The 16,508-nt window shown below is 37.2% G+C and overlaps 1 protein-coding gene across 1 annotated transcript; it reads right to left on the minus strand.

Annotated features, from left to right (window-relative positions):
• Window positions 1-1,105: 1,105 nt before the first annotated feature.
• ISOC1 (isochorismatase domain containing 1) lies at window positions 1,106-12,883 on the minus strand. Its single transcript, XM_083354652.1, has 5 exons — window positions 12,251-12,883; window positions 5,199-5,318; window positions 4,672-4,875; window positions 4,436-4,552; window positions 1,106-2,459 (listed from the first exon to the last, which is right to left on the minus strand). Exons 1-5 carry the CDS (start codon window positions 12,728-12,730, stop codon window positions 2,313-2,315), a joined length of 1,068 nt encoding a protein of 355 aa, XP_083210778.1. The 5' UTR covers window positions 12,731-12,883; the 3' UTR covers window positions 1,106-2,312.
• Between the last annotated feature and the right edge of the window lie 3,625 nt (window positions 12,884-16,508).

Genomic DNA, 16,508 nt, shown 5'->3' on the forward strand with positions numbered 1-16,508 from the left:
TAATTTCCCCTGTAAACCGCCCTGAGTCCTACGGGAATAGAGCGGTATATAAATTTAAATAATAATAAATAATAAATAAATAATGCAAATTATTCTTCCTCTCTCACACAAATATACAATTAGAAGTGGGACGCCTTCAATCACAGGGTTTTTGGGGTTCTCAAGGAGGAACACAGGGCACAATTTCTTTAAAGCACCAGGCTTAGAAACTCTGGGCGGATCGACTCTTCCCGAAGCACTTGGATAACACAAGAAAGCTGTTTTTTAGACAGGGAGGAGCACGTTTCCACTTTATCACTATCTACTTGGTCTTAACATCCATCTTATCAGTCTATTTCATAGAGGAAGTGGCATCCTAGTTGATGATACTTATGAAACAACGAATCTGTCTTATCTAGCCTAAGGAACACATCTCTGAAAAATGAGTCTTAATAAAAGGAATAGGTTTTATATGTAAATGGCACAAAATATGGCACCTGTCTGCATACCCACATGGAACTATTAAGTACCAGGTAGTCATGAAATGCTTAATGGACATCTCTGCTAAAGAAACCAGGAGTTTCATTTTATATAATCCAGGGAATGGCATAGTGGGTAACCGTAACCACTTGAAAGGACTTCTTCCTTGTGTTTCTCAATGATGAACTATTCATGTTGTATGCAAATCAATTTTGAAACTGAGAAACTACTTGCAGTTTTGTAGAACTTTCACATCAGAAGACATGGGAAACCATTCTGGATATCATCTGTGCATACTCAACAGTAAGTAAATTTGTTAAAATCCCAATAATTGAATTGAGGGAAGCAATCAAGTTTTTGATTGTACATCCATCTATAGTGGTCCAATATACTGGAATACATTTATAAGTTATATACAACTACTCATTTATTCCTGACTCTGCTTGATAATATTTAGTTGTGATTCTTCAAAATACTTATCTTTGTCTCAATACCATGCTGTGTTCATTTTAAATTGTGATAGCTTTGTTTTCTTTAAAATAAAGTGTGTTTTAAATGCTACCTTTGGGTCACTGGACTGAATTTTTCAAGGTAAAGGGAAATTTACTGATGAGACAAGTTCTTCATAAGCAAAATCAAGGCTCAAACTTTGTATTATGTACATCTTTTTAGAGCCAACATTTGTAATAGACTGTGAGGTGCTAAGAGATGTTTCAGAGGTTTCCAAGTATGAACTGTTTGTTGTTTAAAAATCTGTATCATGACTGTTTTCAATATTGCAAAATACGTTTCATAGAAAGCCACATGCATGTTTCATATAAATGTTAGAACACTTTGAATCATTTATAAGACAAATGAATTAGCTGTAACAAGAGCAGGGTTACTCAAATTTATTTCTAGGCTATAAAACAGTACATCAAAACACTCTATTGAATCAGGACTTTTTTAAAACAGTATTCAGCATCTGTATTTCAAAATGCAGCATAAAACTGATGCAGGTTTTTACTAAATCTTTAATTTACCAGAATTAATGAAGGAAACCAGATGGAGTTCATTAAATCTATACATTCAGGATTAAAAATAAATCCCTCAACACATCCAGAAAGAAGTTATTTCAATATTTGGAAATGAGAAGCTTTAGAATCTTCTTTTGAATACTTAAAAGTAAAATAAAATCTCCTACTTTAGTGTCATCAATCTCTCATATATTCCTGTTAATAAATTGACAGAACTGCTTGGGATTTTGAAGTGAACATTATACAATTTTCCAGTTAAAAACTTACAATAAATGATTTTGCAACAGCATTTAATAAAGCCCTGAATAATTAAGAATCACCCTAGCTATATCACAAAGTTATACATTAATATTATTACCTTCTCTAATGATTAAGCAACCATCTTCTCTGAAATATATATCCTGTTTTATTTAAAATATTGTTCCATTCATAGAATGTTAAAACATAATTAACACATTTATCTATGTCACTGCATTAATTATACAAAAAGTAAAACAATTCCACAGTACAGTTATTCAATCAAAAAGGTTTCACAAAAATACGTCGGTTGTTTTTGAGGAGTTGAATTACAATCAGTGGGTAAAATACTGACAAACATGTACCTCTATTTTAAACTTTGTTCTAAAAAGAAAATGATCCTATGGTACTCCAAGCCTCAAAGTGCTATAACTATAGAATATACCAGCACCTGGAAAGCATGATATAACAAATTCTGCTAAGGCAAGCAAAATACATCAACTGATAGGTGTGTATGAGAGATTATACGTCTGCATGTGAGAGAGTGTATTTATGTATTCATAACTTCCATTTTCCTCTGTGAAATTATTTTAAGAGTGTTTATACTTTAGAAAGAAGTCCTGACTCTGGAGCACTTGCTTTAATGAGGTTCTGGATTTCTTTGAATTTGGGATGATCTTTGTCAGCTATCAGCTGCAGCAATATAGCTTCACTAGTGGTAACAATAATCCCAGTGCGAGCAAGGCGCTGGAAAAACAAAACAGACAACTAAAGCTGAGAAACATATGAATAATAAACCCACAGATTTACATTTCTTCATAACAGTGCATTATAATTTATCTTAAAGAAGAAATCCAACTGTTTTGAAAATAATTTCAGATCTTTGAAATCACATTTTATATTAATAATACGATAATATAACAATTATATGTAAACTAATAAATAAATAGCGTCCAGGCAAGGCTTTCATCATCCAATTGTCATTTTTTTCCTGTTCCTTCACAGAATTTTATGGGGGCCTGGATTGTAATATCTTCCAGTTATACCACTCCTGCATTGTCCCATTTCTTTACTTTTCACAAAGAATATATTGAAAAAGTTAAATGTTGAACAGATGCAGTGATTTGCACATTAAGGCAAATTAGTCACATAGTTGATAACAGACAATTCCTTATGCCCTTGATGAAATAAATGAAGCTCAAGATCAAAAAGATACCTCTTACAGTATGTTATATTCACCTTTGTGTCTATATTCTGAAAAATCGATCCCATAAAAAAATACATACTCTGATGTTTCTCATATAACAAAAAGACAAGAAGAGATTGGAGTTTCTTTCAAAGATCTTAGCAGAATGTTAATTCTAGTAATTTTGGACTGGGATGTACTCATAACAGTGACTTATGCCCTCAATGATTCTTAATTGCTTCAACTTGCTCAATGGGGCTTTCTTTGAAGATTTGGAAATTTCAGCTGGTGCACAAGGCAGCAATCCTTCATGAGAGTCATGTCAGCAACATTATGTCTATATTTTAAGTGCAGTATTAGTTGCCAGTACGTTCTGTAGTACATTTCATAATGCTGCTTTTCACTTAAGATGTTTAGATCCACATTACCAATGAAATAATCCTGTCCTGTGTGGTCACATCAAAAAATTATGCTGTAGGCCCTCCCTTCATTAAGTTAAAAAAACCAAGTTCTTGGAAAAGAACTTTTCCTATGGTAACCCTGTTGCTCTTGAATACTCTATCCCCAGAGGTCTGGATACCTCCTACAATTTAAGAATTCAGGAAAATGGAGAAAATGTTGCTATTTCTTGGGCTTCTGGGGCATGGAGGTGCTTTATTGCTTTTAATTACACTTGTTTTTTTAATTATTGAATTATATATTTATGTAAGCCATCTGAAGTTTGTAAGATTAAAAAGGAATACATATCTTTGCAAATGAATAAATCGTGATGACAACCACCAAATCTATGATAGAATAAAATGGGCTCAAAACCAAAATGAAGTACTTTACAGCAAAGTAATATTCATTATTATTCATCTGATAATACTCTGGGATTCCATGCATATAGTAAGCTTGTTATTCCTGCCCACTTGAAAGAACAGTTCTACAAGCATGTTATTTATGTATAATGTAAGACCGGCAGCTGAAATATGAAATATTCAATACATCATGAAAATAGTTAATGAAATAGTGCATACTTGAACTTGATAAAAGAAAATTACAGAACCGTGGTAGCGCTGTAGGTTTCAAGAACATTTGCCTAATCTGTGGATAGATAACCTTTTGGACCACCTGAAAATTTATATTAAGAGTTTTTGATTATCATATATGTGAGGTACATTTAAAATTGATTTTATGTTTTGTGAGATTGATTTCTCTTTCAAAGCAGAAAAGATAGCTGAAACTCTTTATTTTAGTAAGCCAGTAGACTGTATTCTAGAAATTGTTTCATGTTTTTCTATGCTACATCAGGTTTTCTTTGAATGTATTCTCTTTTCATATTTTTAATTTCCAGTTACTGTTGTCAAAGAAATCAGGAGAGACTGTGTGAATGCTAACAACGGTAGAGAAGTCAGATATACTGTATTAAGAAATAGAAAAATATTTTTCCTTTCTTGTGCAATAAATATTTGAAACTACAGGAATATAATACTTATAATTGTTACAATCTAAGAGTTATTGAAGCCAATCTCACATAACTATCTAATAAAATTACCTCCAGAGCAAACATTCTGTCCATCATACTTCTTGAAGAGGTTGCATCAGCCACAATATGAACTTCCAAGCCTCTGCCAACTAATTCCAGCGCTGTTTGCTGAATACATACATGAGTCTTGAAGAAGAATAAAATGATATCAGCAATTATTACATTTACAAATGATATTTTACCTTTATTTCAATAGTAATGCTGCTGTAGGAAAACTGCAAATATGAGGAAAATGAAATACTTACCTCTACTCCAAATAAAACAACACTGCGGATTCCAGGTATCTCTGCTATAGCAGCCTCAACTTCAGGCAACACCATAGAAAACTTTGTTTTGGGTAAAACAAGTTTAGCGCCAGTTAAGTCAATTTCTTGAACGGTGCTTCCAAGACCTTTAGGATATTGTTCAGTTACAATGACTGGGATTCCTAAAATCCGTGCACCTTGAAGCTGCAAAGATAAAAAACAGAAAAATGAAACTGTTTATTTAAACAATAAAATATCAGTAATAGTACAATTAAAATAGTACCTGACATCCTGAGAGTTAGAACAATTAATCAGTAGAACAACCTGTCTATAGAAGCTGTGAATGCTCCAACAATGGAAGTTTTTAAGAAGCGTCTGGAGAGCCATTTGTCTGAAATGGTATATAGGGTTTCCTGTCTGAGCAGGGGGTTGGATTAGATGACCTCCTTCCAAACTATTATTATTATTATTATTATTATTATTATTATTATTATTATTATTATTATTATTACAACAAATAAACATACCAATCGTTGGCTTACGCTGATAATATCTCCAAAATACTTGATAGCAGGTCTGAATCTTTCTTGCATATCACAACAGAAAAACACAGTGCTAGATGGTGTGAGATTGCCCAATGTAGTTATCTGAGATAAAGAAAGGAATAATAATAATTATGGTTGTCACACCATTTTCTTCAAAAATTCTCATTGTTCTCAATTAACTTACATTCAAGGAGATATACGCAGGATCCCTGTGTTTAAACAGAAATATTTTAAATGGGTGGAAACCATACTATTTTTGTTCAGTAGGATATTTAACCCTATCTTAGAACCACATATTTCCATGTTAATATTTTCTAATTCATAAAATTTCTCTTTTAAAACCAAGCTGCCGTAGTAAGGAAGGCTACTATTTGTGAAAGAAAAATCCAAACTTCCTTCAAATGTGTGAAGATAGTAATATAGTTTTGATAACTTTATCATCATCTTTGAAATGCATGAATGCTTCATTAGATGAATCCAACATTTTGGGATTTAAATCAGTATTTTATTTATTGATCAGATTTTTAAAAAATCCACTGCAAGCAAGCAACAATGGAGGCTAAATATAAGATACTGCATGAAAATTAAATAATAAAAAGATGCTTTCACATATTACAAGTGTGTTGCTAAGGCGCTTTGAAAGCAAAGCTTACTTTTCTAAGTTTAACAATTCATTTTTATTCAAATATGACTGCTGAAATGTATTTATCTTGTTTTTTCATCACTAATGTTTTCAAGTGAAATGCTAAATCCAAAGCATTGTGATACAGAGTGACTGAGGTGCTGAACTGAATGATTCAGATACAACTCTTAAGTTGGGAAATAGAAATCTAACAAATGAATGTGCACAGAGCAGCATGTTTTTCCTTATCTCAAAGAAAGTTCAAGGATCCTCAAGAAAAGCATTTCACATAGCATCAAGAGCTGCTCCCAGAAAAAAAAGTCTACTCTCTTTCATATGTAACAGTGATCATATGCATGTGAAAATTATTGATGCTCATTATCACTGTTTGCCTCGATACATTTTTCTTATTTCCTGATCATCATTTTTCATTTTGGAATGATTCACAAGTTTTATACTCATTTAATATTACTAATACAATAAATATTAATTAATTTAGGACCTATCTATTCTGACAAGAAATTATAAAAGTGACCTTTATGATAACTAAGTTCTGTGGCAGCTGAACAGACTGAAAATATGTTCATATTAACTTGGAATATATTCTATTAATTTCAATAAAAGTATTCCTAAAAATGTGTAGGCTAATTAGAACGTTTAGGTTGCAATTCTAAGCTAACGTATTTCAGAGCAGGCCTGATTCAACTCAGATGTACTTTTGTTTGAATATACATTCACACGCTCAAAGTTTAACTTCGGAAGAAAGAACAAGCAGAATTGAAGTATTGAAGTTTCACATGCATAAATACATAAAGTAAACTGTACTGTTTTATGTCTGGTTTGTTTTTCTATTTTAGGTTCTGGCCAACATCAAAACTGATTTCATTATATATAAGCAGTCACTAGAACTTGAAGATGGTCTATGAATTCAGTGAACCAGACACTGACTATTCTAACATGTCTTGGGTATTTTTCCCTAGTTAAATTCTTAAGAAAGTGGAAATAATATGATTATAATAATTTAAATTTATTTTAAATTTAATTCACGTTATTAATTAAACCATTATTTCACAAACCGTAATTAAGCACATAGTGTATCTGCAACAAGCCAACAAGCAAAATGAAAGGGTAACACATGTCATACATATATTGTATATCTGCCTTCCAAGTTACTGCAAATTAAGACATTCATTTTAAAACAATACCAAGTACTTTATGCAACTCTGAATGTAAGCATGTAGCTATTACAAAAAGCAGACGTCTATTACAAAATCTAAAAATGCTATGTAGTGTAATTTAGTCCATGGAAGAAGAAGAAAAAGGGATTGAAAAAGAACAGATTTTCCCTGTTTAACACATATAATCTACAATATTACCAGAACTTCTCTCAAAACTGCTGCTGAATTGTAGTATTTCGAGGAATAGAAAATATGACTTAGTTAACTTAAATTACTTCATTTATTAACTGCAATGTAGTAACAATATTCAAAACAAAACAAGATTATATTTTTGTTCCAGACCTGGCTATTTGTAGTCCAGTCTCTAGTAAAGCCAAGTAGAGTCCTCAGCTTGAATACCCTCTTTTAAATAGAGAAAAGGGCTCTTTAAAATAAAATTTAATTTTAGTCCTTCCTCTCTCGCCTTCTGTTCCAATGCTGCTTCTTGTTTGCTCTTTTTTTGTGTAAACATTCAAAGGCTAAATCTAGCCCTTGACCCAAAAATGATTGCATATCCCTGAGTTTTTTTTAAAAAAAATCCAACCAAATGAAACTTCTTTCAGGAGTATTAAATATTCATTCAAAATGTAGCACTTTCCCACCAAATGCAAGAATACACAAAGTGTCTTGCTTAAGACTGCATTCTTAATATGATAAATTCTTGAATCTTTTTTGAAATATACAGACTCATTTTAAAAAAATGTAAATCAAATGCTATATATATATAACACCAAAACAAAACAGAATGATTTTTATGACTGATATACTTATAAAATGTAGATATTGAAAATGCATCTACATCTAGTACCACTACCACTGTCTATTACCAATACCACTGTCACATTTTAGCAGAAGTCCAGGTCGAGTGAAAAAAATTAATGCTTTAACAATAAACTCCAAGGGCTAAAAATTGGTTTAAAAGAAAGTGAGCAGTTTTTTTGCACATCAGGTCTCAGAGTCAATCCCCAGCACAGAGTACTCTTGTTACAGATTTCTATTGGAAACCCCCATGTTTTATAACATTTTATTTGTTGTTGTAAGTCATGTCCGACCTATCGCGACCCCATGGACTACGTTCCTCCAGGCCTTCCTGTCCTCTACCATCTTCTGGAGTCCCTTTAAGCTCACACCTACTGCTTCAGTGACTCCATTCAGCCACCTCATTCTCTGTCGTCCCCTTCTTCTCTTTCCCAGCATTAGGCTCTTCTCCAGTGAGTCCTTCACTTAAACATCACCAGGGCAATGTCAAGCCTATCTGATATGGCACAACAATGAGGACTGGATACTGCTGATAGGCCAGAACAATGATGGCTGTTGAATAATGCTGACTGATGTTACTAATGAGGAAATACTAACAGTGGCTTTCAGATTCTTAAATATAACATAAAATATCCTTGCTCATGCTCTATACACCACGAGGAAAGTTTTACTCAGCCTGGAAACTTCTAACTACAGTCCAATGCCATCTCTTCTCTCCTTTACTCCGTTTTATAAAGATTTCCTAGAATGGCACAGGATATGAGATGAACATTGCAACTAGAGTAACTTCACAGTTTTCCATATCCGCTATCCTCTGTTGATCTTATTTCAATAATCAGCAGCACTGGAGCTCTAAAGAACACATCATGCTATCACATAGAGATGCTTACTTGCTGTAAAATTTAAATTTATTTAATTATTTCTTAACTACCCATTTCCATTGGAGAGGGTCTCTGGACAGTGTGCAATACCAACAATAAAATCAAACATTAAAACCAGAATAATTTAGGATTAAAAAATTTTAAATTATAAAAATATTATAAAAATTTTCAGAAGGTGAGGAATTCCAAGATGGGAGATTAACAGTTGTTAATACAGGGGGCAAGGGAGGAGTGGATTGTCTCATATGGTCGTGTGGGTCTCTGTGTGCCGCACACACAAGGCTACACAGCCAGGTTTTGACCCCTTTGCGGAAGTCCAAAAGATTGGGGGGCTTTCCTCACCTCCAAGGGCAAGATGTTCCACAATGCAAGGCAGCGGTTGAGAAGGCCCTCTTCCTGATTTAAAATGGAACCTAGTAACAGCATAACATTGTAAAAGTTATAAAGGTATTTGGGTGTTTCAAAGTCAGTGTTTAATCATTGATAGATAGATGTACTATGTAACAGTAATTTATTTTCATACTCTGATAATGAGAAGCTGAATAACCGAAGCTACCTGTATTTATTTTTTAGAACTTCTAAAATACTCAATTACAACATTTCTTTTGGTTCATATATTTTGCGCCACATGTAGTCCTCGACCTATGAAAATTCCTTCGGCAATCGTTCCAAGTTACAATGGTGCTATGCAAATGGTTATGATTTTTCTTACGAGTTCCAGCCATCCCAGGACCCCCAAGGTCAGGCAATCACAATCTGGGTACTTGGCAACCTATTCATACTTATAACTGTTTGTCAAGCACCCTTTAATCACATGACTGCAAACTTCCCTGCCAGCTTCCCCAAAAGGTCAATGGGAAAGCTAGCAAGGAAGGCTGCAGGTTGCAGAGATACGTCTCCCCAATCTGTGCACCACCCCAGCCCCTCTGCACTTATGCCATATCAGCCACTTGCACACCCCTGTGCACCCTCAGCAAACTATACTGCTGACCCATGTGATACCTCTCATGCACCCTACCTCCCACAGTGCTTCTTTTGAAACTCATTGCACCTTCCTTTGAACACTCGTACACCCTCATGCCACACCTCTTACATACCATTCCCCACACACCCTTGCTCCTTGCCCCACCCAGCAGCAGCCACCTACCTACCTGAGGGCCTGGGACTTGCAACTTCCTGTCAGCTTCCCCACTGATTTTGGTTGTGAGAAGCTGGCAGGAAGTTGCCTTGCCTAACAACTTTGAGGATTCAGTTAATGACAGCAACCAGCAACAAAGATTGCTAGACTACGACTACCGTGCAGAAGTGCTTTAGGCTATCAGGACGGTCAATTTCTTTAAAGGCTTAAAGGCATTCCAGTAGCCTGGAATTCCACCAGCCTCAGCTGGTGTGATCAGATGAGATCAATAGCAGAACAACGAAACAAGCCCAATAAAATCAATGGGACCAATTCATGCGGTTTAATCTGGATGTTCAGAGCTAAGAAATCCCATTCACAAGGCAGTTCAGCCAAGATCACCTTCTATGGCAAACTATCATTCCCTCCATCATTTATAATTGTCATTAAAGTGTGATCTGGGAATACTCAAGCTTTATCCAACTTCATCCATTGGTACTTTCCTGCTACCATTAAAACTGGAGGAAATTCAGTTTTATTCAGATTATTAAACTCGATGTTCCTCTTGCTGAATATTCTGAACAACGAGACAGTAGAGATGCCAACCTTACATACAGATGATTAGGTTTCCTAAGCAGAGAATGGAATTCTTCTCTGCTGCCTGCCTCACTCCCCTCCTGGATTAAGCACAGATCTTCTCCTCCGCCTACTCCTCTCTCTTTACCTCCATACTGGCTAGAGCACAGTACTGCCTAATCAAGAGCAGATCCTTCCAAGGGTTAACTGCAGTTGCTCTTACTGGAGATAGTGGTGGAGTTCTCCTTAAAGCACAGAGGGCAAGGGTTAAGGAAAGATGCAACTAAGGAAAGAGGAGCAGGAAAAAATGAATGATCTGTACTTTCCTGGGAGAGAAAGAAGCAAAATCAGATGAAAAATGAGGTCACAAAGCAATAGAGGCTGAAATCACTGTAGCAGGAATTAATGCTGGGCTACGCAGAGTGGGAACAGCAAGCTTGCAGAAGTGAATGTCCCCTTGAATTGGCTACAAGGCAAGTTTCTGATCATTCCCACAGCAGACCAAGAAATGGCCATGATAGCTCAGAAAACCATTGCTGGGTGGGAGAAGATGGTCCTGTGGCAGATCACTGACCTCCGGGTTCCTCCTCACACAGCACAGAATGGTTATTCACATAGAAAACATCACTTTCTTCCTGGATCGGCTTGACCAGGCTTTAGTCTGCCTCAGCAATAAACTAACAATTAAGTGGAGCCTCTGTAAAAGTTAGGGGCTAGGTTTAGAAGACCTCCAAAGTCCCTTCCAACTGTTATTCTGTTAACATAATAGGTCCTACACCCTTCCCCTCACCCCCCCCCAAAAGCTGGAATGAGCTCTTTAAATCATTATAAACATTTATTATTTAGTGCTGGCAGCCAATGAATTGGGTTTAACCAATGTATTGAGTAACACATTGTTAAACAACACACTGAATAACCAATGTTCTACGGACTAACATAAACCAGTGTACAAACTGGAAAGGTTTTATTTTTAAAATGACCAAGACCAAAACCATGTTTTACTTCATGAACTAAGGAGAAACTTCCTGACAGTTAGAACAATTAACCAGTGGAACAACCTGCCTCCAGAGGTGGTGAATGCTCCAACACTGGAGGTTTTTAAGAAGAGACTGGACAGCCATTTCCCTGAAATGGTATAAGGTTTCCTGCCTGAGCAGGGGGTTGGACTAGATGACCTCCCAGGTTGTTGTTGTTGTTGTTGTTATTATTGATTGTTCCCATTCTCAGGATTCACAAAAGATGGAAATATAACCAATGAAGGAGAATATTTGTAACTCAGGGTTGAAATGAAGGGTCCTTGGTGCTCTCCCAGCTTGCTTGCTTTCTTGCAGACGTTTCATTAGTTTAACTAGGTAACATCTTCAGTGCTAGTGACTAGCACTGATGATGTGACCTAGTTAGGGTAATGAAAAGTCTGCAAGAAAGCAAGCTCAGAGAGCACCAAGGACCCCCTCATGGAAATACGAGCCAAGGTGGATTGATTCAACACACTAGGACAAACTGCGATTGGCTATTTAATGGTTCGGGGTGTTGGAACGCAGCTGTGGTGCAATCCAACACATGCAGCCATTTTGTTAAGGGGGAACCAAAACTTGTTTTGCAAAAGGTGCGCAGGCTAGCTCTGGCCGCTCTGCCGTTCTCCAAAGGATTTCACCTTCCTTCTTTCCCAACGCAACGTGGGTGTGGAAGCCTCCCACTGGGCGCCATATGGCAAGAGGGCCTCCGCTTCAATGATCGAGCCACTTTTCCAAGGCGGCGCTCTTCTTGCGTTCACTCGGAGACACACAAAACACACACCAACACGCACACACGTGCACGCCCGGGGGCGCGCGCCCTTGTTCTTTTTTTCCGCCGTCACCCACCTGAATCTGCAGGGGCACGAGGCGCAATTTGCACCGCTCGTTGACCAGGAAGCCCTTGGGCAGGTCGATGTATTGGCTCCACTCCTCCGAGAAGAGCTGCACCACGAACTTACGGTGCATGTCGAGCTGGTCGCCGTAGAGGCTCAAGAACTTCTGAATTAGCATCTCGTAGCCGGAGCCATGAGGCACCGTCGAAGGCCTGGCGAAGACCGAGAAGCAAAAGAGCACCGGCACGGACCCAGAGCTGCCGCTGCTCCCTCCGCCGCCGCTGCTGAGCGGGAGAGGAGCGACGGCAGCGGAGGCTTCCGAAAGCTGCCGCTGCTCCGCCGCCACCGCCGCCGCCGCCATGTTCGTGGGCAGCCGCTCCAGTTCCGCTCCGCCGCCGCCGCCGCAGCTCCTCCTCCTGTCGCCGCCGCCGCCTGGCCAGACGGGAGTCGCCGGCGCCCCCCAATCGCGGCTTCTGCTCCTCCTTCTCACCATAGGAAACCTGTCTTGGGACGGGCAAGGCACCACCAGGTGGAGACGCGGAAGGGAAAAAGGTCGCTCGAAATGAAAAGCAAGCCGTGGAAGCCCTCCGGCCTGACTGGTGCGCAGACGGGCGGACACCTTGGGCTGTAAAAGGCGGCGGACCCGGGACGGCAATGAGGCTCCGTCACTGTGAGCCGCGGCGCCTCCGAAGAGGAGGTTTAGACGTGGGGGCGGTCTCTTAGGGAGGCCAGACTGCCACTCCTGCCCGCTCCCCCTGCTCAAAAGGGGCCATACCAGCTGTGCCCGGCGGTAGTGGATTACGGTACCTCCAGCGCATGTAATGAACCGAGAAAAAAAAAGGAAGGGTGTAGATCAGGGGTCTTCAAACTTGGCCCTTTTGTGACTTGTGGACTTCAACTCCCAGAATTCCTCAGCCAGCCATGCTGGCTGAGGAATTCTGGGAGTTGAAGTCCACAAGTCACAAAAGGGCCAAGTTTGAAGACCCCTGGTGTAGATAGTGATGCGAAGCAGAGAACCATAGGTCCCTTTTTTTGGAGACAGCTTACAAAATAAACCTTAAGCACAATTATTAAAATAGAACCCAATGACAAATTACTGTATAGATCCAAACGTTCCACTCACTTGGTTGCACTTTGAGATGATAAAATTGCGTGCTACTATTACAAAGCTGACTTTGTAATAATGTCGCTTGGGGGCCCCCAAAAGCCCTAATAAGCAGGCATATACATCATAGAATGAAGGCTACTGCTAAGCTTGTAAGCCGCCCTGAGTCTTCGGAGAAGGGCGGGATATAAATGGGATTAAAATAAATAAAATACTGAAAATTAGAAGAATTCCAAATTAATACATCTCATGAATGGTATTTTGTCAGTTGGAGGGCTGTAAGTTTGACAGAACTGGTGATGCCAACCTAGGCTCAGTATGTCCTGGGCCTTTCCACACATAACTAAGACACAGGTGAATCTGTGAGCCGGTCAGGTAGCTTTCATTTTCCTAATGGTGCAAGCAAAGTGAAAATATTTCCTGAATTGACACTAAAATGCAATGGAGCAACTTCCCCCTGGCACATGTGTGCGCTGCTGGAGCCAAATATACAAGTACATTGCCAGTCTTTTACCAAATAGTTTAGTTAGATTGGTTATCTCCTATCCTGCCCCCCAATTAAAGTTAACACATTATGGGCATTTCACCTCCTGTGCTTGCCAATCTTTTTTGCTTTCATGAAAAACAAGATTGGTAGGGAGAATCCACTGCTGGAGGCTGGGGTTTGTTCTTCCCACAAGTCAGGCTGTAATGAGCATTATGAGGATGGTAATGGTGAGGGCTTCAGGAAGTGCAGCTGGGTAGAAACACCCATCAACAATGCTACTGTTTTAGTGAAAATAGATGAGCTTGAAGAAACCAGAGTCGATAGAACAGCGTGTATGTTACTGTATTCACTACATTTTTTAAATTTGTATCTTGCCTTTATTATTCTTATAAATAACTCCAGACAACAAACATGTCCAAAACACCTTCTTCTTATTTTCCCCACAACAACCCTGTGAGGTGGGTTGGACAGAGAGAGTAACTGGCCCAACATCTCCCAGCTGGCTGAGATGATTTTTGGCTTTCTAGTCTTATACTTTGACTCCTAGACCAAACTAGCTCTGTATTTCCTATTTCAGACTTCAACCATGCTTCTGTTGTTAGTATACTTTTATATTTGTTCCAGATCTGGTGCAAAAAAACCCCTTTGTTTGGTAACTGGGAATATTTTTTTTAGATTTTTGTTCATCCTGCTTTTATTATTTTTTATAAATTACTCAAAGTGATGAACATACCTAATACAATACTTCTTCTGCCACCTGTTTACTTTTCTTTAAAACATCAGCAAAAAATAGAGATATGATACAACTCAGTAGTAATCAAAATAACACATAGAAACAAATTTAGATGTTGATACAAAGTATGGGCTGTCTTTCTGGCTTCAACTCATTGGCAGCAACCTTTGGAGTATAGGAATTTAAACAAGGCTTTTGGAATATCACATGGAGCTCTGGGATTGTAGGTTATGCAACACTGAGATAGAAATAAACATGGATATAAATCATTTGTTCATTTTTGTAAGAGGCTAAGAGAAATAGAGATGGAGTTTCTGGAAAAATCAGTACAATTTTTGTGAATCTAAATTTTGTCTTATCAAGTCTGAGCCACCATATAAGGATGAATGGCTCTAGGAAAACTTTAGCAATTAAGAAGTAGTTTTAGTTATTAGACCAGAAAGATGAGGATAGGTTTTGTGTGAACTATGGAACTAAGAAGCTATTTTATATATATGATGGGTCATAAACTGATACTGTACTGAATTAGCCAATTTTTCAAGATTAATAAAAATTTAAGCAAACTGGAAATATTATTTTACTTATATGATACTGTGCATCTACTTGATTACATTTTCTCAAACAGATGGTACTTTTATCAGAATTTATCATATTAATTTTCTTGGCATAAAATAGCTTTCACTGAATTTTTACTAATTTTATCTGAGGTGAGTTCCCTGGCTCTTTATGAGAATTTAAAAATCGTAAAATTGTAAGTAAGGAAACTTTTACTTGGATTCCTACACTGCTTTTAATCCATTCAAAAATTTTGTCCTACCTTCAAATAAAATGTTAAAAATATTCCAAATTCTTTCTTTCTCCCTACTAAAAAATGAATGTAACCTAATTTCAAACATAGGCATATTTCTAGTTGCTTGTATTCTAATGTTTGGGATTGCCATAAAATGCAGTATTTGATGAATCTGAAACCTAATTCCTAATTTACATGTACATGTTCTCCTGTTTTAGGAATATTCCTGACATTTAAATCTTAAATAATTTATAATAATCCTTTCACTTTTCTCAACCCTGAAGCTGTTTAATTTTATCTTCCTGATTAAAAAAAATCTCTTAAGGGATTAAACAGTGTCTTAAGCTACAAGGCTTTTCTCCTTAAAATGCCTCAATGCCTTCCAAATGAAAAAAGAAAAGCCAAGTGTTTGGATCCCATTTTATAACAGTAAAAAGAGCAATAAAGGCACATATGCAGCTATACTTTTTGCATTCATATATTAAAAAGATCCATGGCATATATAATTAATGTGGAAAATGCTGTCACAGGCTATTGAGAATACTGAGTAGAAAAGAGTTTTTGCTTTACATTTAGTATGTAGGTGTCCCAGAAACATGTCACTTGTTGAAAACAAGTTCTTGAGCTAAGCTGAGCTTTTATCTGGTCTAGCATATATATTCTTACATGTTATCTATATATAGCTGTATTGGCAGTAGATTAGAATATTCAATATTCATTAAACTAGTCAAGCAGTCTCCAAAAATTTGGAAATAGCAAATGGCTGTCATACAGCAGTAATGATTTATGAAGAGAAGTGGCACTTAATGTATCAAGATAACAGTGGCGATATGGAAGCATTAGAGATGTATGTCAGTAGCTGTCCACTTGGGAATAAATCAGAAGGGATTATAGCTATTATAATACTAATTCAATTACATGAAAATCTGTAACCCAAATAAGGTATGCGAAATGATCTCAGAAATTCCACACAAATGTGTCTGAATTCTGGATTGTCTTACACATCATGTATGTAATTTCATATTTCTTGAACAGAAAATCATACAGTTTTTGCAATAATCTTATATTAGCTATAGAATAGTAGAATAATAGAACTGGGAGGAACCATTTAGGGGCTATGGAATCCATCCCCTCTGTTAAATACAGGAATCCAAAT

Source organism: Vipera ursinii (assembly GCF_947247035.1).
Source record: "Vipera ursinii genome assembly, chromosome: 2".
In the NCBI taxonomy this organism is placed as follows: Eukaryota; Metazoa; Chordata; class Lepidosauria; order Squamata; family Viperidae; genus Vipera; species Vipera ursinii.

Coding starts and splice junctions, on each gene's coding strand:
- ISOC1 (XM_083354652.1), bottom strand. CDS start 12,730: ATGGTGAGAAGGAGGAGCAGAAGCCGCGATTGGGGGGCGCCGGCGACT. Junction 4,876..5,198: donor TCAGCGTAAGCCAACGATTG/GTATGTTTATTT, acceptor TTATCTTTGCAG/CTTCAAGGTGCACGGATTTT. Junction 4,553..4,671: donor TTGTTTTATTTGGAGTAGAG/GTAAGTATTTCA, acceptor TTCTTCTTCAAG/ACTCATGTATGTATTCAGCA.